This window comes from Bos indicus, chromosome 14, assembly GCF_029378745.1.
Source record: "Bos indicus isolate NIAB-ARS_2022 breed Sahiwal x Tharparkar chromosome 14, NIAB-ARS_B.indTharparkar_mat_pri_1.0, whole genome shotgun sequence".
NCBI lineage: Eukaryota > Metazoa > Chordata > Mammalia > Artiodactyla > Bovidae > Bos > Bos indicus.
In genome coordinates this window covers 76,415,015-76,439,728 of record NC_091773.1, presented here as the reverse complement: position 1 = coordinate 76,439,728, position 24,714 = coordinate 76,415,015, and the positions used below count along the sequence as shown (strand labels likewise).

Here is a 24,714-nt window from a genome sequence, read left to right as displayed (position 1 = left end):
ATAGATATGGATGTATATGTCATATAGGTAGATATGAGTGTGCACGCCTGTGTATATGTATATATTTACATTTCCATACCCCAGCCCAGCCCCAGTCTTTGATTAAGTGTAGCATGATATATTAATACTACACATGCATCTCTCTGTCTTGTTCTTTTGACTTAACTTATCCTGGAGATAAGATTCAGGGAGTTTTACTTCTTGTTTTAGTTCTACTGTTGACAGTTTCATGAACTGTCAAGCAGGGTCTGTTTTTTGACCTTCATTATAGTAATAATGATATTCTACCTTTCTCAAAAGATTATCTCTAAGATAAAAGAGACAGAGGACGTTCATGTGCTTTTGGGAAAGTTAGCTTCTCTAGGTATAATATTGTTCCTAGTTTTATAAAATGGAGCATAGAGAGGCTTATTACATTGCTTAAATTCTTCTTAGAGAGAAGGTTAAATTTTAAAAGTTCTGTGTAGTCTTTGTGTTTTTATTTTTGACTATGAGAGATGTATTCCTTTCTTAACATTAAACTATGCTGAGGAAGGAAATAATATTATCTTAGTTCTTAATTTAATATTGAAGTAAATTCAAGACTGAAAAAAATCTTCGGTTTAGGAATGTATCTGCTTACATTCCTGTGGGCTTAACCAATGTCTTTTCACTTTCACAAATAATAAGTAGTAATGCTAAGGAGGATAGAAATTTCAAAACGAAGATAAATGAAAATGAGAAAGTAAAGTCATCCACAATCTTACTATCTTTACCTTTGTGCATCTCTCCAGGATTTTATCTCCCTGTGGAAGAGTCTCTGGGTGTGTGTGTGTGTGTGTAAGATGGCCATGAGGGGACGTTTGCACCCTCACTGTGCTTGCGCGTTGTACAGGAGAGCTGTGCGTGGTGAATCACAGAGGAAATAGGGTGTGCCTTGTGCTCTCCAAGCACTTCTGTTGTGCACTTCCCGTGTCTCCTTGTCTGTGCTCTCTTGCGTTTGTGTAAAGAAACGTGTGGGATTGCCGAACAGGTATTGGACATAGAAGGGTAAGATGTGAACTCAAGGCTCAGATTCATCACTTCATTAGATGTGTGATTTTGGCAAAGTCTTTAACTCCTCTGAATCCAGTTTGTCCTGCCTCTCGTGGAGCTAGTACGACTACTGTATGGGATTATATAAGACTACTTAGTGCTGTTTGAATGAGTGAATGCTGCTAATAATGAAAACCAGCTAAAAGCGTCCTGTGTTGATCATGGGTTCCATTGATCACTGTATTTTAAAGCCATCTTGTGTTTTGAGATGTAAGGGTGTAAGGATAATGAGCATTTATCAGGAATGCCTTAAACGTTCTCCTCGTAGACTTCAGCAGGTTTATGTTTGTGAGGAATGTATTGGGATTTGTATTTACTGTTGTATTGTACTATATATATGTATATATATATATATATGTTTATCTGTACTATAGAATTAAACTTCAGGTACTACAGACATGTAACATATACAAAGTGTGTTTCACATGTTTTAGGAGGAGAATAATTGCTTTGCTTTTTATTTTAATGTAGGATCTATTTGGGAAGTCAGATCCTTACCTAGAGTTCCACAAGCAGACATCTGATGGAAACTGGCTAATGGTTCATCGAACGGAGGTGAATATCTGAATTTGAAAAGTAGGGTTGAAGTTTCCTTTGGAATTGTGGTAATCTGAATTTTAAAAATGTATGTATTTATAAAAATATTCATCTGAATTCAGACGTATATAACTGCCAGAGACACAAGGTCAGCGTGCTCGTTTCTTTTTTTTTAAATGAGAAGGTGCTGCTATGCTTAGTTGTTTTTAAATTCTTTACTTTTGGCTCAGCTGGGTCTCTGCTGCTGCCCACGGGCTTTCTGCGGTTGCAGTGAGTGGGCTCTGCTCTCTAGGGTGGTGCCCGGGCTTCTCATACTGCTGGCTTCTCCTGTGGGCCGAGGGCTCCAGGCGTGTGGTTCAGTGGTCGTGGCACTCATGGGCTTAGTTGCCCCAAGGCCTGTGGGATGCTCCAGGGACTGAACTGTGTCTCCCGTGTTGGTGGGTGGATTCTTCGCCTCTGGGCCCCCAGGGACGTCCCTCTGCCTTACTTTTAAAATCCTGTAAAGGACACTGAAATGTATGCCAGTGTGTCCTTCACCTAGATTTATCAAACGGTCACACCTGCACACGGGTGTGTGCTCTCTCTTGTTCACGCCCACGTCCATGCCCTTTTGCAAAACTATCCTAATGTAGGCAGCAGACATCGTGGCTCTTCACCTTTAACTGCTACAGGTATTTCTCAAGAACAAAGGCGTTTCTCTACACCTCCATAACTGAGAGAGTTAGCATTGATTTAGTAACATCATTTACTATACCATGCATCTTCAGATCCTCCCAATTTCCCCAAACACGATTTTTATGTGTTTTGTTTTGTTTAATACAGGGTCCATTCCAGGTTCACAGTTTGCATTTGGCTATTATGTTCCCAGGACTCCCAGGTGACTCAGTGGTAAAGAACCCTCCTGCCAATGCAGGAGACTTGGGTTCGATCTCTGGGTTGGGAAGATCCCCTGGAGAAGGAAATGGCAACCCACTCCTGTATTCTTGCCTGGGAAATCCCATGGACAGAGGAGATGGACTGGCTATGGTCCATGGGGTCACAAAGAGTCAGACGCGACTTAGTGACTAAACAACAACAAATCAGTCTTTAAGCACTGTCTTATTTTATGTGAAATTATGTTGTCAGTTGACCTAGTACTTACCCTATCCCGTCTGGAATGAACTATTTCTCTTAGGAAGCCTGATTTTTCCTTTAAGAGGGTAGGATTTGCACAGCAGGGTATGAGTGCTCATTACTGCTGAGCACTTTCAGACCTTTTCAGTGGACATAAATGATAAATATGTTTGTGTATATATGTTTATATATATTAAACATTAAAAAAAACCCTAAAATCATAAATTTACACCATTTTTCTCATTCAAATCAAACATAGCAAGATCCTTTCCCAACTTTTCTTATTCCATATTTGAATCTTGTGTCCTGCAGTGAAAACTCTGGTTTCCAACAAAACCAATAATCTTCTGTAATTTGTAAGTGCATCTTGTAATGGCTGGATACATTTCCCAGTTTTTTTTCTTTCTCAGAATGTATCTTGACTAGACAGTCCCTCACATTTTTCATATAACAGGTGTATAATATGGTCCTGGCTAGATTTTCGCTGACGAAGTTGGGTGGGTGAAGAGGTGAAGGATGAATGGTGCCCCTGGAGGGAACCTGGGAAAGGCAAGAGCAGAACATTGATGATGAATGGCATGTTTTTCTAACTGACCTTCATTATTATTTTTTTAAATAGGTTGTTAAAAACAACTTGAATCCTGTTTGGAGGCCTTTTAAGATCTCTCTTAACTCTCTGTGCTATGGAGATATGGATAAAACTATTAAGGTAATTTGAAATTATATATATATTATGTACACACATACACACTCACTGCTTTTATAAATTAATTCATTGGCTAGTACTTAAAGAAAGTAAATGATGTAAGTTTGAATTTTATGTATATTTAGGAATGCTAAAATAGAAATGTTTCTGATAAGCAGTCAGTCTAAAGGAGCAGAGACATTTTGAGTGATCTGTTGACCTGTTGAATGCTTAATCAAACATTGTGGTTTTTATTTTATTCTTCATTTTTTAAAATAGAGTATTAAAGTCTTCCCTACTTTTTAATAAGATTCTTCTGCTCTGGGAATAGAAACGGTTAACTGCACTCTTTGCCTTTGGTGTGTCCCTTGCAATAAAAGTAGGTATTACTTTAACTGAGAACCCAGAGCTTCCTTCTGCCTTCAGCGCAGAGCACGATAGTGGTGACACTTGCGTCACTGATGTTCAGTTCAGCCCAGTCGCTCGGTCGTGTCTGACTCTTTGTGACCCCATGGACTGCAGCACGCCGGGCCTCCCTGTCCATCACCAACTCCCGGCGCTCAGAGGAAGGTATAATTTACTACAACATTTGGATGGCTTTAGTTTTAGAGTTTTTAAAGGAAAGCAAAGTAGAAGCAGGGAGCTGCAGCAGATAGCTAAGAATTTTCTTAAATGTTTTCACTTCTAGCCAATATAGATATATTATTTTAAAGACACGTTTATATTAGTCACCTTTTTACATAAGATTCCCGATAGGAGCCTTTTCATGTATTGCAGAGGTCAGCAAACTGGGGTGAGTTTTTTGTTTATTTGTTTTATTTTTTTTTTTTCTTTTGATAATTAGTATGGTGAAAGCAGGAAAGGTCATGAAGGGACCTGGAGTCAAACCATAGTCCAAGTCTTGACTTAGACCTTTAACCAGCTAAGGGATCTTGAGCAGGTTATCTAACTTCCTTACTTAACTTCCTTACTTATATAATGGAGAACATAATGTCTACATGGCAAAATTAAATCAGGATTAAATTAATGTACGTGAAAAGTTTCATAAACTGTTAAACACAGTAGAGATGCTATTATTATTGAAAACCATTTCATTTCTTAGATCCATAAATGTTTTCCTCATTTTTCAGAGAACTTTAAAGATCAATATGATTTGTGTGATATTTCAAACAGCAGTGAAAATTTTGGTACAAAATAAATAGAAAAGTAGCTTTGTACACTACTGTGGTCAACTGTAAAAAATGCACAGCGTGAGAGTTTTGAGTTAAGTTTTATTTGGGACAATCTGAGGGCTGCAGAGACAGCACCTTGGAGAGCTCTGAGAAACTGTTCCAGAGAGGCAGGGGAAAGGTCAGTGTTCATGTGATTTTGGTAAAGGGGGAAATACATGGAATCAAGCACAGGTTTTCCCTAAAGGTTTCTACGAGTCTTGTGAAGCTTCTGCTAGTCATGAGAAACCGTCGTGACCGTGAAGGATTTTAGTGCTTTTCTAGATATGCGGAGATGCAAGAATTGGCTTCATAAAATCAGACAGTATTTAACTGTCTGAAGACCTGTCCTGCCAGTTTTTCCCTGAACACAGGGTGCCTCCCTTCTGCTCTCCACCCTAAACTCCTTCAGGGGCCATTAAACGTCTGCAGCTGCTGCTTCACTTGATTTAATCCCTGTAGAGGTGATGGCAAGCCCCCACGGAGAGGGCCAATCTGTGGTTGACACTTTTTACTGTTATATTAAATCTAGACCTTTTGCTTTTCACATTAAAAATAACAAGTTAAGGCTTCATTAGATCTAAGGTAAGAAAGGCTAGGAAAAAAATGCCTAAACAGTTTGATTGTTTGTAATAATATATTAACAACGAAACAATATTTCTTTAACTTCTTTTTTTTGTGCACAGCGTCATGCTCACAGGGCTATTTTATTATAGTAAGTAAACTGATTTTTTGAGCTCTCTCTGATGAACGTCTTCATTCTTAAAAGATTCTCCACTTGTTTTCACTATGCGCCAGCTGGTTGGCCACCCCATCTCTGTCTGTCTTTCTTTAGTTCTGTATTTCTTGCAGTCATCAGAAAGCCATCCATCACCGATTCTCTTGGGGTTTGGAAGGTGCTTAGAGGTGTAGTACAGAGTTATAGAGCAGAGAACAGAGTCGGAATCATTGGTGATTTCTTTGCTGCAGTGTGAACGTCCCAGTGTTACCATTCTAGCATGGATTATTATTTTCATAAGAGTGTGTGAATAAGAAGAATAACCATGCATGTCTAAACTGAGAATGCATTAGTGAATGTAGTATTGTGTGATGTGTGCATTCTTTGCATATATACATATGCACATGTGTATATATGTGTACATTTCAGGTTCACAGACTGCTGAAGCTGTTGTTTAAAACAGCTAATAGTACTGGTTTTTGAATTCTTGAGAAGAGAAATTAAATGACATAAATCGTTACACCCTTTGCCTCAGGCTGTATCTGAGCACATGTCAGCAGAATAAATATCACATTTTCCTTTAACATCTAACATTTGTCTTTGATGGGGCAACAGTGAGCTTTTCCTATATGTTTATTACAGTGAGTTATCAGGAATCACATTCTAAAAATGCTTTGCATTCCCAGAAGTTTTGGACAGTCTAAACATGAACTGTTTTAGCTCTTCCATAAGTTTTGTTTAAATAAAATCTTGGTCTTATCAAAGCCTGATCTTGTTGTCTTAGGTATAAATTGGAGTTTCCTGAATGTAAATCTAAAATCCAATGTTCTGTTTTCTGTAATTAAAAAAAAAAACCTCTTAAAAATGAAATTATTAAAATATTATTTTAACTTTAATTTTAATTCCTCTGGAAAAATTATTGATATCATTAATTTTCTGTCAGATAAAGGGCTTTTGGTTTAAAAATTGAGTATGAAAAAAATAAAAATGAGTATCAGATGTATAGATCAAGAGTTCAAGATCAAGATGTATAGGTCTTGCTAAGAGTTCACTCTTGATCTATACATCTGATACTCATTTTTATTTTTTTCATACTCAATTTTTAAATTGAGTATGAAAAAAATAAATTGACTGAAGTACTGGAAACAAATAAAAGCACTTACTGTTACTCAGAATTGCAATTCTAGACCTAGTTTGTATTCATTTATTGATCGTTTGATTTTTAGTCTTGAAAAATAATGAAAATATATGCAGTGAAAGACTTCCTGTTTTGATAAGCACTCAATTCACTTTTCATAGAACTGAGGAAGAAAAATCACCTTGCTTGGTGAATATATATAAATCCTGAGTGTTTTAGCTTGATGATTAATATAACTTTGTAAAGGATTATAGCATAGGGTAAATGCAAATTGCTTTTCAATCATAGACTTTTATCTTAAATCACAGGCTCTAGAAGTATTCAAAAGTTTCCTTGGCACAGATGTGCTTTGTCGGTTACCACACAAGATAGGTCATCTTCTAAGACTATTAAATTCTTCTGTCTACCTGACATCCTCAGTAGATGCTGTGTGCAGTGCACATAATGAATGTTTGCGGAAGAAATGTTTGTAATTATAAAGCAGTATAAAAACTTAAGTTATTTATGATCACAGTGAGCACTTCTGCTTGCTAAGAGTTCACACCGTGTTAATTTTCTCACTGCAATGAATATTCAGATATTCTTGTGAATATTTACTCTTTGACAGCATCTGCCAACATGGGAATCAGATACCCTCAGCTCTCTTCCATGTGTTTTCAGAAACAGTGAGCATTTAATGGAAGCCACAGCTCAGACTGGACTTGGCCTTGTCTTATATGGAGACAGTGTTGTGATGGCCCAGTGTAGACACTTCCTCAGTGGGTTAAATACCGTTTTCCTGGAATTTTCCTTTTCATTGTGGGAGTTGTGATCCTCACAATGATGCAAATCCAACTTCATTTAATCGAACTCCTAAAAGAAGCCAAGCCTCACCAGATTGCAGCTAATGAAATACATTTTCCATAGTTATAAACCATCTAGAATTTAATTATATGATTTTTAGCTGCCTAGGATACTGACTTCCTTTCTTCCTTCAGATAGATAATGGCTTTTAGCCACTGTAAAATAGCAAGGTGAAAAGTGGGCGAGAGAGAAGGTCTAATTGCATTTCAGTTTTATTAGAACTTGTAAAGGGCATATACAAGAACTGGAAACTGGTCAACATGGAATTTCAACAGTATTTGTGTTTTTCATGTGCCTGCAATCTGTCTTAGAATCCCATCCCAAGAATAGCCAGGGCTTGAAAGAGTTTCAGTATTATTCCTCTAGGAACTTAGTTCCTGCTTCTCCAAGTAGGACTGTGTATTAAACATTTTCACTTATTTGAATTAAAAGTGCACTTCTTGGTAAGTCCCATTTATTGCAACCAGTTCTTTTAAACAAGATTGTATATATTTTTATATATTTATATTATGCTTCCTTATAGGTAGAGTGTTATGATTATGACAATGATGGGTCGCATGATCTCATTGGAACCTTTCAAACCACAATGACAAAACTGAAAGAAGCCTCCAGAAGCTCACCTGTGAGTTGCGCCTTTGTTTTTGAGTATACCTTATACTTGGCCGTGTATTTATTACTTCATTTTTTTCTCTTGAAATAGCAAATAGCTTTCCTTGCTTTTACTCTATAATATGTAATATTCTGAAATCTGTGGATTTTGTTTAAGTAGTCAGATGACTCAAAATTCTTACTTGGGGTGAGTTTACATTTATGTTTAGAGGTTTGGTTTCCTTTCGCTATGGACAAATTATGTGGTTTGTTTGAAAAGCCTTCGTTTTAAAGATCTTGGCATTTCATTAGCCACAATAATTAATATCTACATGAGACAAATACCAAGGCTTAAATTGTGGACATTTATTCTCCTTTTGGATACTTTAGAAATTGGCTTTTACCTTCTCTCCCTCTCTGACATGTCCTTGCCCAAAGGATGGATAAAAGAATAGGTATACTACTTCAAATTATGTAGTATTAAGCTGCCATCTAATGGACTGACTTTGTTAGGATCATTTGTTTGCCTTAATTGCATTCAGTTTGTTAGCTAACATCCCCACATATTTCTACGATTGCTTCTGAAACTTTCCTGTCTCTATGGCAAAGTGCCTAAAAACTATTCCAGAGTGTTTTTTTATAAATAAAACTTATAAACTGCTTCCCTCTTACTTAACTTTCTAGTTTGAATGAAATAAGTTAATTCTCTTTCTAGCTTGCCTAGAATAATCTGAAATGTTTTTACCTGCTTAGTGACCTGAATAATGCTCTTGTATATAGCATTTGCTTTTGAAAATCCAAACACGAAGTTTAAAAGGTAAGAGATTATGGTCAGATGGCAAGGTCTTTTTTACCAAGTTATGTAAGTGAAGTGACCCAAAAGAAGATACTGATAGTTTTAGATCAAAACTTAAATACTAAATGAATAAACAAAACTTAATAGCTTTTTGATTTACATAATTGGGAGAAGTGAGTTTTGAGCTGACATAGTGGGACTAGAATTCTCAGGAGGTCATACAGAGATCTCTAGTCCTATCTCTACAGGCTTGCCGTGTGGCTCAGGGGTAAGAATCCGCCTGCCAATGCAGAAGATGTGGATTTGATCCCTGGGTCAGGAAGATCCCCTGGAGTAAGAAATGGCAACCCACTCCAGTACTCTTGTCTGAAGAATTCCATGGACAGAGGAGCCTGGTGGGCTATAGTCCATGGGGTCGCAACGAGTCAGACATGACTGAGTGACTGAGCACACAGTCCTGTGTCACAAAGCCCAGGTACTTGTGTAGCAGAAGTACTTGTGTGAAGTAAGAAGGGCTTTTCCAACCACGCCTAATGGTTTAAATGCAAAGGTTGAATTAACAGTTTAAATAAAAACAACAGTAAAATTCAGCTGTAAATATTCTGCTGAAAGATATATATGTTTATTTTTAAGGGCAGAAATAATGGAAAATTGTGACAATCTGAACATTTCTATAAAGCAAGCTTCCTAAAAGAACTAAACATGAGGAGTGATGTGTATCGTTGTTTCGCTGGTTTCAGTTTGTTGTTGTTTTGCAGAACCAGTAAATGACCTGTTTTTAGAAGAGAATGAACCAGAAACTAACTGTGTAATACTTTACAGAGCATGTAGGTGATGGTGGTTTAGTCGCTAAGTCGTGTCTGACTCTTGCGACACCATGAACCATAACTCGCCAGGCTCCTCTGTCCAGGGGATGTTCCAGGCAAGAATACTGGAGCCAGTTGCCATTCCCTTCTCCAGGGTATCTTCCTGACTCAGGAATCGAACCCGGGTCTCCTGCACTGCAGGCAGCTGATTTACCAACCGAGCTATGTGGGAAGCCCCTTCAGTTCCTAAAAGGGGACATTAATTCTACATTACAAGGTTGTTGGCAGAATTACATGAGATAATTGATGGAAAAATAAAGCATTCGGGGTCTAGGAACTCACTCCTTTGGTGCAGTTGAGGAGAGGATGCCGTCTTAGCATGCGGAACTCTCCTAAATCCAGCTAACTTGGTCTTTCCCTCCCCCATGATAGAATGAGGCTTTTAATACTATTACAGTGACAAGGTTTACCCACTCGATCTTCAAAGACAGGACTCTATCTTATCAACTCTGTGTTCAGGACCTAGAACGGTGCTTGTTGCTTGGGTGGATACTGTAAAAATGTGGATAAATGAAGTGAAGTAATGTAGCCTTTTACCAATGAGAGTTCTGCTTAGGGCATTTCTGCATCTCTAATATTCAATAATTAGTGTGTATGATGGAGAAGGCAATGGCAACCCACTCCAGTACTCTTGCCTAGAAAATCCCATGGACGGAGGAGCCTGGTAGGCTGTAATCCATGGGGTCGCGAAGAGTAGGATACGACTGAGCGACTTCACCTTGACTTTTCACTTTCATGCGTTGGAGAAGGCAATGGCAACCCACTCCAGTGCTTTTGCCTGGAGAATCCCAGGGACGGGGGAGCCTGGTGGGCTGCCGTCTATGGGGTCGCACAGAGTTGGACACAACTGAAGTGACTTAGCAGCAGCAGCAGCAGCAGTGTGTATGATAATGACTGAAACTCTGGCAGGATCCTAAACCATCAAGAGATTTTTTTTTAAACATCATTTTGTTTGGTATCATTGTTTCAAAGGTATTTTTAAATGTTTGATTCTTAGAAAATTAGTAATGCCTCTGGCTAAAGTATGTAAGTTGCTTTCTATTGACCAGAAGAGGTGACTTACCCAGTATTCACTGAGTGTCTCTTATTATTTGGCAAGACAGTGAGAATTTCAGGGTATAACTTGGAAGTGACTGTACCCTAGCTATGAAAAAAATTAATGAAATGAAACAGTTGAGATTAATGCCAAGTATGTAAGTTTTATGTAGTTGTGGAAGCTTAATGAGAGAGATGGCGATCAGAGAAGACCAGAACAGGAGTTGATGCTATGGAGAAGGATGACTCGAGCCAAGCCTTCCAGAGGCATAGTGGGTAGGCGTTGGAAGGGAAGATGGTCTGTTTGTGGGAAGAAGACATTAGATCTGTTTCTATGCATATTCCCAGTGGAAAGGAATGATCTTTGCTGCATATTTTACCATAGAGTTGGGCTTCATATATTTCTGTTTTCTGATGGTTGTTTTTTTTCTTTTTCAAGCGGTATGTTTTTGTACTTTGTGTGGGTGACAGCTAAAAATAATATTTTATTTCTTTTGTTATAAAGAAAAAAGATGATTACTTGGAGCGTTTATAAGGAAATGATCTACAAAGGAAACATTTATACTTAGAAACTATTTTAAAAGGTACAAAGTTTTAGAAGTGCTTTTAGGAAATGGGACTGATACATATTTCATATATATAATATAGTGTGCAATTGTTTCACAGTTGTATTTTGTAACAGACCTATATCAGTAGATGGTTTGTTTCTAAGAGAAAAAAGTCATTCACTTAAATTTACATTGGCATTTTCTAATATCACTAATAATATTGAACATTTTGTCTTTTCTTCCTACAGGTTGAATTTGAATGCATAAATGAAAAAAAGAGGCAAAAGAAGAAAAGCTACAAGAATTCAGGGGTGATCAGTGTGAAACATTGTGAGGTTGGTTGCTCTTGACAGCTTATAGTGTAATGAGATCACATTTTAAGTTCTTCCATCAATATGGTATATATCACACAAACACTTTGAACAGTTGAAAATTACATGAGCATCTGGGCCCCTTTAGAGAAGAAAATAGGAAATAGTAGAGAATTCTTTCAAGTAACTTTGCTTCCAAGATTTGACAGCTCTCTAACAAAGGAAAAATTGAAGTTTTTCATTATCTTAGGAAATACCGGGCACCATTGGTGTTTTTCTGGTACATCAGTGGAAATGACTTAACTCAGTGCATCAGTCCTGGTTATAATTTCAAGATGAGATGTTATGAGTGAAGAGGAAAAATCCAAGAGTTTCTTAAATGAGTGGGAGTTTTTGCTTTTGTTTTTAAACTTATTAAAGTCTCAACATATTAAACTCATTACTAGTTTCTTAAACCAGGGCATTTCATCTTTGGCTATTGATATTCTAATCTTCAGTTCAGTTCAGTCGCTCAGTCTTGTCTGACTCTTTGTGACCCCATGAATCGCAGCACGCCAGGCCTCCCTGTCCATCACCAACTCCCGGAGTTCACTCAGACTCACGTCCATTGAGTCAGTGATGCCATCCAGCCATCTCATCCTCTGTCGTCCCCTTCTCCTCCTGCCCCCAATCCCTCCCAGCATCAGAGTCTTTTCCAATGAGTCAACTCTTTGCACGAGGTGACCAAAGTACTGGAGTTTCAGCTTTAGCATCATTCCTTCCAAAGAAATCCCAGGGCTGATCTCCTTCAGAATGGACTGGTTGGATCTCCTTGCAGTCCAAGGGACTCTCAAGAGTCTTCTCCAACACCACAGTTCAAAAGCATCAATTCTTCAGTGCTCAGCTTTCTTCACAGTCCAACTCTCACATCCATACATGACCACTGGAAAAACCATAGCCTTGACTAGACGAACCTTTGTTGGCAAAGTAATGTCTCTGCTTTTGAATATACTATCTAGGTTGGTCATCACTTTCCTTCCAAGGAGTAAGCGTCTTTTAATTTCATGGCTGCAGTCACCATCTGCAGTGATTTTGGAGCCTAAAAAATAAAGTCTGACACTGTTTCCCCATCTATTTCCCATAACATGCTATAATTATCTTGAATCTTACAGATTCATGACATGTAGGGGTAGGTTGCTTTAAATTCAAATGTAGGGGTGGGTTCTATATGTTTGTATCTTGTGCTGTTCAGTTTATAGATGATTAAAAATGTATACCAGGGAGCTCTTTGCTTCTCTTAAAAAAGTAGGAAAGTTTTAATTTTGTTTACTATTTATTTTTAGATTACAGTGGAATGTACATTCCTTGACTATATCATGGGAGGCTGCCAGCTGAATTTTACTGTGAGTAACACACTGGATTTTTCACAGTAGACTGTAACATGTGGCTTTTCCCCTCTATTTTACAGTGTTTTTTCTTTTACTGCCAAACTGACTTTGTGATGAAATGTACACAATCTGTTGAATATGGTCTCTGCAGAGAGTTTGTCTAGGTTGATCCAGAAGCTTTTGGCCTTGTCAATAATACTTTTTCCACCTGAAAAAAAGCACGTGTGTATAAATCAGTGATTATCCTGCAGTAATTTAATTAATAAAAAACATTAATCAAATGTACCCAAAAGTCCTCTATGTCTAAAGTCATAGATATAATAATCTATGATTTAAGACATCTAGAAAATTAGGACTAGCAGGTTGCTTCAGGCTGAGGCTGTAATTGTTTCATTGTCGTGAAAATACCTGTCGGCTCAGGGACTTGTTAGCAAATCAGAGCAGGCTCAGGGATGAGTGTTTCTGTGTCAGCATTCAGTGTGTGCGTTTTCCTGGACAGCAAGCAAGGATGTCCCTGCCTTCCCTTGAGTAAGGACCGCAATTGTCATTTGGCAGGTGGGAGTGGACTTCACTGGCTCCAATGGTGATCCGCGTTCTCCCAACTCCCTTCACTACATCAGCCCCAATGGTGTTAATGAGTATTTGACTGCAATCTGGTCTGTGGGACTGGTCATTCAGGACTACGATGCGTGAGTATGACTCCAGTGAATGACTCCCCAGAAATGGCAGTGTCTGGATCTTCTGCTGATTCTCTGATGTAGTTGATGGGATAACCGTGCTGGGGAGAAGTAACTTTCTCCTTAAAATTTCTCTTATCTTTTCTATTTTTCCCTTTGTGAACAGTCAGTGTTTACCTTTGGCCTCTAATCTCTGGCTGTGATTAGTTATAATGTATTATGCGTAGCGTCCTTCTCTAACAGCTGACTGTTGGCAAGGCTTTTGTTTCTTTGATCCGGTTTTCTTGGGGCTTACTCATTAGGGATAAGTTATTTCTGTGGTTGAAGTCCAGAAGACACATTTTGTAAACACTCATAGACACTAATTTTTAACGTCTATTTTCTAGGCGGTTGTTGTCAAATTAGTTTCTTAATGGTGATTTTCAGCAAGTGCTACAGGATACCTTGATATAATTGCTATGAAATACTTTGAATCGATTCTCAATGGATAGATTTTGAATAGATTAAAATAGGTCCTTCTGAAGGTGTACTAAACAGTAGAAAAAAATCCACGTTATTAATTTTTTGTTCTGTATCTGTTAGGGTACAGTATATGTTTTCCCTTGTTTTTGTCTGTCATTTTATGATAAAAGTCCATACATACTGATGGGATTTTTCGTTGATCTGTTATGCCATTTAGATGAAATTCTTAGACAAACAAGTTTAAGCCAAGGGTAGCAGTTCCAATACCAGCCTAACAGAATTTAAGACAAAACTCTAAAGGCAATTGAAAAATTACTTTATAGACACTTTGTTGTATAATCCATAATGAAAATATAAGCATGGATATGGTTAGTAATACAGTATCAATGTATTTCAATTGAAAATAGCTAGAAATATGATAAAAATTTCAAAGAAACACAGTTGTAATGGGACTTAGATAAAAAAAAGTAGTAAATTTACAGGGTTACTTTTTCAGACTGCTTCTTGGAAGTTAAAACAAAAAGTTAACTAAAAAAAGCTTACCACATGAAAATTAAAAAAGCTCTTCAGTAGTTCTTAGATCAAAGAGGAAATCAGAGTGTAATAACAGACTGTCTAGAAATAAAGGGTAATGAGAAGGCTATGCATGGTCTCCAGCAACTTAGCTCCCCAGCCCACGGCAGTGAAAGCATCAAGTCCTAAATGCTGGACCACCAGGGAACTCCTCTTATTTCAGTTTTTTCTCTCTTTTTTTTAAAGCATCTCCAGGGACTTGAACCTATGCCCTCCGATTAAAAGTCTGATTACTCTACCAACTGAGGTACCCAGGCAGTACTCAGGCATCTTTATAAAGGAAGATTTCTGACACTTTTATTTTTAAAAAAAGAATTGAATATAAATGAACTAGCTTTTCAACAAAGTAAAATTCAAGGATAGAAAGAAAAATATACATACAGTAATAGTAGGAGATTCCATATATGTGTTAGCTGTTATATGTCAGGGAAAATTTTAAATCCTTTCTATATGATATTCATCTAGTCCTCATGCTTGGTTGTGAGATAGGTGGTATCATCATCTTGATTTTACGGATGAGAAGCCTGAGGCAGGAAGGCTAAAGTCACGTGTCCAGGGTCCCTCAGCAGATAACGGCAGATGCAGAACCGCACCTGGGCTGTCTGGCTCCGGAAACTTGTCCTCACCACTTGGCTGTGCTCTGCTTCCTCCAAACACACAAAGTGATGACTTACACACACCAAGTTAATAAATTAAATGAAGAGATGATTCTTTGCAAGTTCAACAAAATTTAGGAAAACCTTTGTTGACACCGATCCCCAAGAAAAAGAGAAAACACATAGAATATTAGTAATGAGACAGAGATCATAAGCGTAAATTCAGAAAAAAAAATCGTTAAACATTTGTTTGTTATGTTTGGTAACATGTTATACTATTTCAGTGAAAAAATCTAGGTTGCAGGATGATTCTTTTAGAAAGCTACAAATTACCAAACTTGACTCAAAGAGGCAGAGAATCTCCTCAGACCAGGAACTGATCAAAGGGCTCTTCTCACAAAGGCACCAGCCAAGACAGCGTCATACATAAATGAGGAATGAATTCAAACCTGAGAGAATCAAGTGAAAAATGTTAGAAAGTAGTGAAAGTTCAAAAGGTGGTTACATACAACATAAAATAAAAAATCAGCAATTTTTCATGAACCAACAAAAACCAGTTGAAGAAACTGTAGTGAATAAAAGATCAGAGTTCATATGCAATAAAAAATGAGAATAAATTTAGTCAAAGGTCTAGGATATTTAGTGAGAGAAAACTACAGAATTATACCCTGGGACAAAGAAGGAAAGATGCGCCATGATTCTAGATAGGCAGATGTCACAGTGATGAAAATATAATGTTCCTCTCTGGATTAGTCAGTTTTAATCAGAATTCCAATGAAACCTTGACAAAATGATTCTTATAATTTTCTAGAGGGCAAAATGAATCAGAATAGCCAAGTTTTTCAGGAAAAAAAAAGGGAAATTTGTGCTTGTAGATATTAAAACTTGATATGTATACATATATGATTTATTTCCCTAGTAGTTCAAACGGTAAAGAATCTGCCCATAATGTGGGATACCCAGGTTCGATCCCTGAGTCAGGAAGATCCCCTGGAGAAGGGAATGACTACCCACCCCATGGCTATTCACTGTAGTATTCTTGTCTGGAGAATTCCATGGACAGAGGAGCCTAGTGGCTGCAGCCCATAGAGTCACAAAGTCAGACACGACTGAGTGACTAACGCTTTCACTTTGGGCTTCCCTGGTGGCTCAGCTGGTAAAGAATCTGCCTGCAGTGTGGGAGACCTGGGTTCCATCCCTGGGTTGAGGAGACCCCTGGAGGAGGGCACCGCAACCCACTCCAGTATTCTGGCCTGGAGAATCCCGTGGACAGAGGAGCCTGGCGGGCTACAGTCCATGGGGTTGCAAAGAGTCGGATACGACTGAGTGACTAAGCACAGCACAGCAACATTATATATGTTTCCTGTGTACAATATTAAGTATATATTGACAGCATGGAACTATTACATGACCAGTAGAAACACGCAATCTTGAAATAGACCCAAGAATGTCTGTCAATTTAAGTATATGATAGAGATGGGGTTGTAACAACTGTCAAACTGCTCACGAACTGGATTTGAATCCCTAACTTGTGCTTGTATATGTTAGGATACTTCTGTACAGACTATGGATAGAACTGCAGAAATAGATACCCCAGCACACCGTGATTTTGACAAAATAGAGATTTGTGTCTCGTTCCTGTTGCACGTCTAGAGATAAGCAGTTCGGGGCCGACAGGGCCGTGCTGCCACTCAGAGCGTCCACCCTGGGTCTGAGTTCTCGTCCTCTCCAGCCAGTGGGAGGAAGACAAAGGGACTGAGGATGCATGTGCTTTCCCCAAGGGTGCGATTCAGAAGTGGCTGCAAACCCCTCCACTCACACATCCGGCCAGAACCTCGCCCCCGACCACTGCCAGCACAGAGGCTGGGTCGGGAGAATGTGGTCACTGGGGCCCACGGGATCCAGGGTTAAAGGGGGAGAGATGGATGCTGGTGGATCCACATGAGCAGTTTCTGCTTCACATGCCACTCCCGATGAATTACACGTTTAATATCAAGATCAAGGCTTGGAAGTCCTAAGAGAACATATATGTGAATTGTCTATAATACTGCAGTGAGGACAGCTTTAAGCAAGACAGAGAAGGCAACAATCATGAAATAAGTTTTGGGTGTTCACAGTCATTAACGTTAATAACTAGAAAAGGGAAGCTCTTTTAAAGTCAAAGGCAGACTGTCAACTGGGAAACATATTGTAACATCTGTGACACAGGTTCTAGCCTTGGTGCAAAAAGAACCATTGAGAAGTAATATAAAAAAGAGTCCCGCTAGTAGAAATGTTAGTATCATCGTTACAGGGTTCTGCTATGGCCAGCCGCTGGTGTCTGTCCGTTGGGGGAGAATCTCCGTACAGTGGAACACTTGGCAGCCACTCTCATGATATTGTATATTCTGTCCAAATTATCTCTAAGCCCTTGGGTCAAATATTCATATATTTTGCTGCAGAAATGGAGAGTTTTATGATGTGTAGCATTTGTACCATATTTCTGTGGCCAAATGTACGATATCTTATTCATATTAAGTGGTATAAATAAATACAGGCTATAAATAACCTCTTGTCAGTTGAGGTCACGTTTTGCTGCCAAATGACTATTTTTTTGTAGACAAATGAAAAACTTGTGCTTTTTAAAGCTTTATTAATTTATTTACGTATTTATTTAGTGAAATGATAAACGATACATAAGTAGAGGTGTGTTAATTGCTCAGTTGTGTCCGACTCTTTGCCACCCCATGGACGGTAGCACACCAGGCTCCTCTGTCCATGGAATTTTCCAGGCAAGAATACTGGAGTGGATTGCCATTTCCTCCTCTAGAGGATCTTCCCGACCCAGTGATGGAACCCAGGTCTCCTGCATTGCAGGCAGATTCTTTACTGTCTGAGTCATAAAGTCCATATTAATAAACTCGTATAGAAAGACTTTAAATTCCTTCAATGCACAGAAAAATATTTAGGATGAGAGTTTCCAAATATTAACCTTAGTTCTAGTCTTTATTTTTAGATTTTTCTAACATTTTGAATGTTTTAAAAGTAAGCTCGTATTGTCTTATTATGAGTAAAGAGACAAATGACCTTTTGCTTTTTTCAAATTTTCCTTTTAGTGATAAGATGTTTCCAGCTTTCGGCTTTGGAGCGCAGGTCCCACCTCAGTGGCAGGTAGGAAGAGCTCATTGTGAAGGTTTGCCTCCTGGCAAAGCAAAACAAGCCTCATCAGTCCTTCTTTCATCTTTTGGCAGGTTTCTCATGAATTTCCAATAAACTTTAATCCGTCCAATCCCTACTGTAATGGTAAGTTAAAAATCAACGTGAATTTTTAAACTGAAAGGCTTACTAAGTCTTTGTCAGTTGTTTTTTCCTCTATGATTGAAAGCTACTCAGATTTCCTTTCTAATATATTTTTGATATATATATATATCTAATATATATATATAGTATAATATATTATATATTATTATATAATATAATATATATATATCTAATATAATAGAATAATATATATCTAATATATATTTTGTGATATATTAAATTTCCTATCACGTAAAGTAGAATTTTACACCAAGTTGGTGGTTAGTGTAGTAAGAAGGCAAATCACTATGATAATGATGAAGACTGCTGGCTAAATTCTTCTACCTTAAGAGGTCTAATAGAATAAAAGATTTCTCAGTCTTGATGGTAGATCAGTAAGAGTGATCATTTTATATTCACATATAAGTTGATTTAAAAATAAACCTTCAATAAAATGAATCATTTAATATGCAGCTGTTTTTCTCAGATTAACAGTTAACTTTCTATGAAGAAAGTGTCCAGCAGCTAATTACTTGTTACACAGGTTCTGTAAGGAGGTGGATATAGGCTAAAGAAGCACAGAATTAAGCTCTGGGAGTAGCTTTCCTTTGTGTGGAAAACAGGCATAAATATTGCTGTCATTCCACTTTTCTGTTTATCCCTCAAATATCCCAGTGCCTCTTCCTTTTTACCATATTGCTGCTGCTGCTGCTAAGTCGCTTCAGTCGTGTCCGACTCTGTGCGACCCCATAGACGGCAGCCAACCAGGCTCCTCCATCCCTGGGATTCTCCAGGCAAGAATACTGGAGTGGGTTGTCATTTCTTTCTCCATTTTACCATATTGAGCAATGCCAAATCTCCCACAAAATTAATATAAAACTAAACAGTTTGGAGGAGGGAAAGAGGTGGGGGCAGAGGCATACAAGTGTAGACCCTAAGCTAATTTTCTGCAAAGTGTCCTTTTAACAGTTGCAAAATATATAGATTTCTAATAGAAGATGATGTCCTTCCCTCCTCCTCTTATGATATTCATAAAGTAGAAGAGCATGAATATTTTGTTGGGAGTAGTTTGTATTAGGATTTTCTCCTTTTTTGCAAAACTCTTTTCTCATCCTTTATGCACGTTCAGCAGCTTTGGTTGTGGCCTTTTATATCCCTAGCCATATGAAACTGGGAATATTTTTCTTTTTTTGTATTTGGCAATGGTTAATTGGATATGATACCAACACAGGCAACAAAAGAAAAAATAGATACATTAGACTAAAATTTAAAACTTCTGTAAATCAAAGGACACTGTCAAAAGAGTGAAAAGTCAGCTCATAGAATGGGCATTGTCACTTCATACCCACAATAAATAGCTATTATTTCTTTTTTTTTTTCAGTAATTTTTTCTTTTTAAAAAATGTGCTTCATGCTTATGATGAAATTGGAACAGTTTTTAGAATTTGTTGTAATTAGATTTTGTTTTGCAAGTAAATATGGATGACAGATCGTAGGATGATTCGTTTTAGAAGTTCATCCACTCTGAGTAATAAGAGCCTGTCTGTGGGCTGTCACGATGTGCAGCTTTTCTGCTTTCGGTTTAGTCTGGACAAAAGAAAGGATCGTTTTGGTTTCAGACAAAGGAAATGTCACATAGAAAACAATACAACTTTATTTTAAGACAAGGAAGTTTAATCCTCTTCTCTTAATTAGTCATTGAATTTAGTTGCCCATAAAAAAACATGTCTCAGTTGTTCCTTTAATGCAATGGAAAGATACTAGCATAATTCAGTTTTAGTTGAGGAATTGAAGGCTGTTGATATTTATGAAAACATTTAATAGCTTGTATACCTTATTGAAAAGCAAGCTAGATGATAGAAATGGAAGAAAATATTACTGTTGCTTTGGTTATGGGTTCAATTTTTCTATAGCATATATCATTACAGAAAGATCCTGCTGCTGGCTTATGTTAATACTATTTTTGTTACTACTGGATTGACTAACCACTAGTTACAGCCTCACCTTATGCCTGTAAAATCATCTCTCTGTATGAATTAGTTACATTCTCAAAGGTGGTTCATAAGACCACTTATTCTTAAATTCAAAGTGCCTAAGGAGTCTATTGGCACTCATTCTAAGTGGAGAAAGTTGATCTCGTTAAGCTTTAAACCAAATATACGCTGCTCCTCCTTATTAATCTATGTTCTACGGGAAATTTTAAAAGCAGGACACCTGTTTTGGTTGACATTAAAAAGTCTTTTCAGATTTTCTTGATACTCTCAGCAAAGTACTATGGGGGAATTACTATAGGCTTTCTAGTCTCTTACCTACATCCCAGACACTCTTGTGTATTAAGGGCAGATTCATCAGCAGTGCCTTAATCAGGAATGCTGTTCAGCTCTTGATAGGCTGTCTGCGGTAATCAACATTCTCCAACTGTCAGTAATTTGTAATGACAATGATTTATGTCTCGATCACTTGACAAATCACTCGACTCTTGGTTAGACCGCTGCACTCCCCTGTTCCTTCTCATTCTGGGTCTCAGGCAGTCTGGAATACGCTGTTCCCATAGCAGGGCGGAAAAGCAAGACAGCTGGCAAAAACCGGCAGTAAAGATTCTTGAAACATCTGCTTAGACTTGGCTGTCGCGTCCGATCACTTGCACTGGGCGAAGCTACCCTGCAGGCCTAAGCCGCAGCCCACAAAGACATGCTTGAGTGTTTCTGCAGCAAAATGTGATAAACAACCTGGAAGTGAATACTTGCAATTAGTGCAGTCCACTATACCACGCTTCATCTCTAAGTTATCCAATAAACCCTTGGCTAGAATTGACATTAAGTTCACAGCTGTCTGACATTTTTGTAGACCCTCTGGTCATATGTGCAAAGGTTTCCCATTTTTATCAGTTACTTTTTCATACCTTGTCATCAGTTGTATGTTGCAGCATCTTTCGCATGGTTCTTTTTCCGTCAGAGTCTCATTCTCAAAACATATCAAAATTAAACAGTATAACAACCCTACTGAAGACTAATGAATAATTTGACTGAGGTGAAAACAAATGCCTTCTACTGGGGGAGAGTAAAGTTTATAGGTTTTTTTTGTGTGTGTGATGGAGCATCGCTATGGAGCTTTGTAATATATACCTTAGAGAACTCCTAAATATGGAACTTTTGACTCTTTAAAGCACTGTATGTTAGTATATAAATTAAACCAGCCACTATGGTGAAAAGTAGACAATTAAATTGTGCTTGACAATTTTTAATCCTGCTTTTTTTTTTAAAATCTAGGAGTCCAAGGCATTGTAGAGGCATATCGGGCCTGCCTTCCTCAGATAAAACTCTATGGACCGACCAACTTTTCTCCAATCATAAACCACGTGGCCAGGTTTGCCGCTGCAGCCACACAGCAACGGACAGCCTCTGTGAGTGCCCTGTTGCCAGGGGCAGGGAGGACATGGGCTGGTAGTTGGCCCCAGTGCCCTTTTCCTGCTTATTTGGTCTGTCGAGATGCAAACACAGGGCATGAAGCAATGATGTGTCCTCCTTGGTTTGGGAGTAACATCTGTTAAATCGGTGATCGTTAAAAACAAGAGAACAGCAAAACAACCTTTATACTTAATGAGTTTGTTCTCTGTCTTTTGAAATAATTTTCCTGGGTAGGTTCTGGAAAAAAAATTTTTTTTTGAGTAGATTTAGCAAGTTAAGGCTTGAGGAGACTTACCACTTCGGTTGCTGTTGCAAAATGCCTGTTCGACCCTGGAGAACGAACCTCATTCAGCTTCATATCTTCAGAAATGAGTCAGGGATAACTGCCTCATACAGTTATTGAAAGAAGTGTGAGGAGATAAACCGTAAACACCCAGCACATGATAGGTTCTATTATAATTCTGCTTTCCATTCCAGATGTAGATGACCCAAAAGATGGAGTCGCAACTTTATGTCCCATGGTATCACTCTCTAAAATGATTCAGCAGAGATGGCAGGATTGAGAGAAAGATTCCCTTCTGCCCCTCCCTGAACCATATCCACTTATTCAAAAGCATATTTTAGCTTGATAAACAATTCTACTTCCATATTTGATCTTTTAAGAATGTAGTTGTTGCCAGTTGCTCCCTTGACAGGTACTTTGACATATCCAACCCTCCAGATCAATCAAAATGTTTCTGTGCTAACTGAAAGTTTCATCTTGCTTCTGTGTATTTTTCCCAACGTTCTTCTGTGGTCTGTTGCACTTTTAATTAACCTACAGTTTTCGTATCAGTTAATTTCCTTGTCATCAGAGAATCTTGGAAAATTTCATATAGATGGTATCCTGGGTAGAGACTGACAAGGAAAATGAGCGACGAAATGACTCATCAGGCGGGAGATGTCATTAATTGTTGCTTTTATTCTTGGGGAGCTCAGCTCGCTCAGCGGACATCATTGTCTTTTTTTGGCAGCAATACTTTGTGCTCTTGATCATTACTGATGGCGTGATCACAGACCTCGATGAGACCAGACAGGCGATTGTTAATGCTGCCAAGCTGCCTATGTCCATCATCATCGTCGGCGTTGGAGGCGCGGACTTCGGCGCCATGGAGTTCCTAGATGGCGACGGCGGAAGCCTCCGCTCCCCGACCGGCGAAGAAGCCGTCAGGGATATTGTCCAGTTTGTGCCTTTCAGGCAGTTCCAGAACGTGAGTACCACGCCTCCCTGCCCCTCACGCGCTCCAAGGTGTTTGAACAGACTCTGCCTGTCCGTAGCCGGGCAGTTAAGAGTAGATGTCCGGAGTCGCCATGCATATATGCTGAGTTGTGTCCCACTCTTGGCAACCCCATGGTCTGCAGCTCACCAGGCTCTTCTGTCCCTGAGACTCTTCAGGCAAGAAGACTGGAGTGGGTAGCCTTTTCCTCCTCCAGGGGATCTTCCTGACCCAGGGATCAGACCCAGGTCTCCTGCAGATTCTTCAATACTGAGCTAGTAGAGTGTGTGAATTTTCCATTTGAAGAACCTTGATTAGATTTGGCTGTTTTTTTTTCAAGGTTGTATTCTTGTGTACCTCTTATAGTCCCTATGATAAATTATTTAAAACGATGTTGTTGTGACTGCTGTTTTAAAATATATTTTATCTTTACAAATGTAACAAGAGAAAAACTATGTAAGTATATGATGAATTTACCAAACTAGAAGTTGATTTGATGAAAAACCTCTGAGGAGACTGTTTTACCCAGATTCCTCTAATGGTAACATCTTGTAAAACTATGGTCCAGAATCATAACCAGGATATTGACGATACAATCAAGGTCCATCACAGCAGGCTTCCTCACGTAGCCCTTTTACAATCACACCACTTCCCGGCCACCTTCGCTCCCTCCTTAACCCCTGGCAACCACCAGTCTGGCTTCATTTCTATGTTTTTGCCATTTCAAGAATGTTATATAAATCACATAGTATATAACCTCAACATTGTCTTTTTTCCCACTCAGCTTAATTCTCTTAAGAGTCTTCCCACTTGTTGAATATATTCCTTTTTTATTGCTGAGTAGTATTCCGTGGTATGGGTATACCAGTTTAACCATTCACCCGTTAAAGGACATCTTCAGTTGTTTCCAGTTCTCATCTGTCATACACAAAGCTGCTGAAAACATTCATGAGCAGGCTGTTGTGTGCACATAAGTTTTTATTTTTCTGGGATAAATACCCATAAGTGCAGTTGCTGAGTTGTATGGTTGTTGCATTTTAGTCATTAAAGAAGCTTCTGAACTTTTCTGGCATAATTGTGTCCTTTTACACTCCCACCAGCCAGGGTGTGCCTGGGAGTGGATGGAGGGGAATGAGCTGGGTGTGTATGCAGAAGGTGGCAATGTTAGGGATCTTTGTGATAATGAAGCTGTTCTGTGTCTTGATTGTGATGGTGGTTATACAGATAGACCCCGATGAGAAAATGACGTATAACTGTGTACACACAGACTGGTGAAATCTGAATATGACAAAAATGTCATATAATGTAAATCATGTCATTTACATAATTATGTAAAATTATGTCATAGCTTTACATTCCCACCAGCCAGTGTATGAGTGGGAGTGGGTGGAGGGGAATGAGGTGGGTGTATATTAAAAAAGGTGGCAGCGTTAGGGGTCTTTGTGATGGTGAAACTGTTCTGCATCTTGATTGTGACAGTGGTTATACAGATATGCTGCTGCTGCTAAGTTGCTTCAGTCGTGTCCAACTCTGTGCGACCCCATAGACGGCAGCCCACCAGGCTCCCCCATCCCTGGGATTCTCCAGGCAAGAACACTGGAGTGGGTTGCCATTTCCTTCTCCTGTGCAGGAAAGTG

The 24,714-nt window shown here is 38.6% G+C and overlaps 1 protein-coding gene across 2 annotated transcripts in view; it reads left to right on the top strand.

Annotated features, from left to right (window-relative positions):
• CPNE3 (copine 3) overlaps positions 1-24,714 on the top strand; it is a 48,458-nt gene that overhangs the window by 19,840 nt on the left and 3,904 nt on the right. For both annotated transcript variants that reach the window (XM_070802948.1, XM_070802947.1), the window contains exons 6-15: positions 1,546-1,629; positions 3,344-3,433; positions 7,840-7,938; positions 11,398-11,484; positions 12,783-12,842; positions 13,383-13,516; positions 18,231-18,285; positions 18,366-18,417; positions 21,684-21,817; positions 22,835-23,071. In XM_070802948.1, coding sequence (XP_070659049.1) covers positions 1,546-1,629; positions 3,344-3,433; positions 7,840-7,938; positions 11,398-11,484; positions 12,783-12,842; positions 13,383-13,516; positions 18,231-18,285; positions 18,366-18,417; positions 21,684-21,817; positions 22,835-23,071 — 1,032 coding nt within the window. The remainder of the gene's footprint in view (positions 1-1,545; positions 1,630-3,343; positions 3,434-7,839; positions 7,939-11,397; positions 11,485-12,782; positions 12,843-13,382; positions 13,517-18,230; positions 18,286-18,365; positions 18,418-21,683; positions 21,818-22,834; positions 23,072-24,714) is intronic.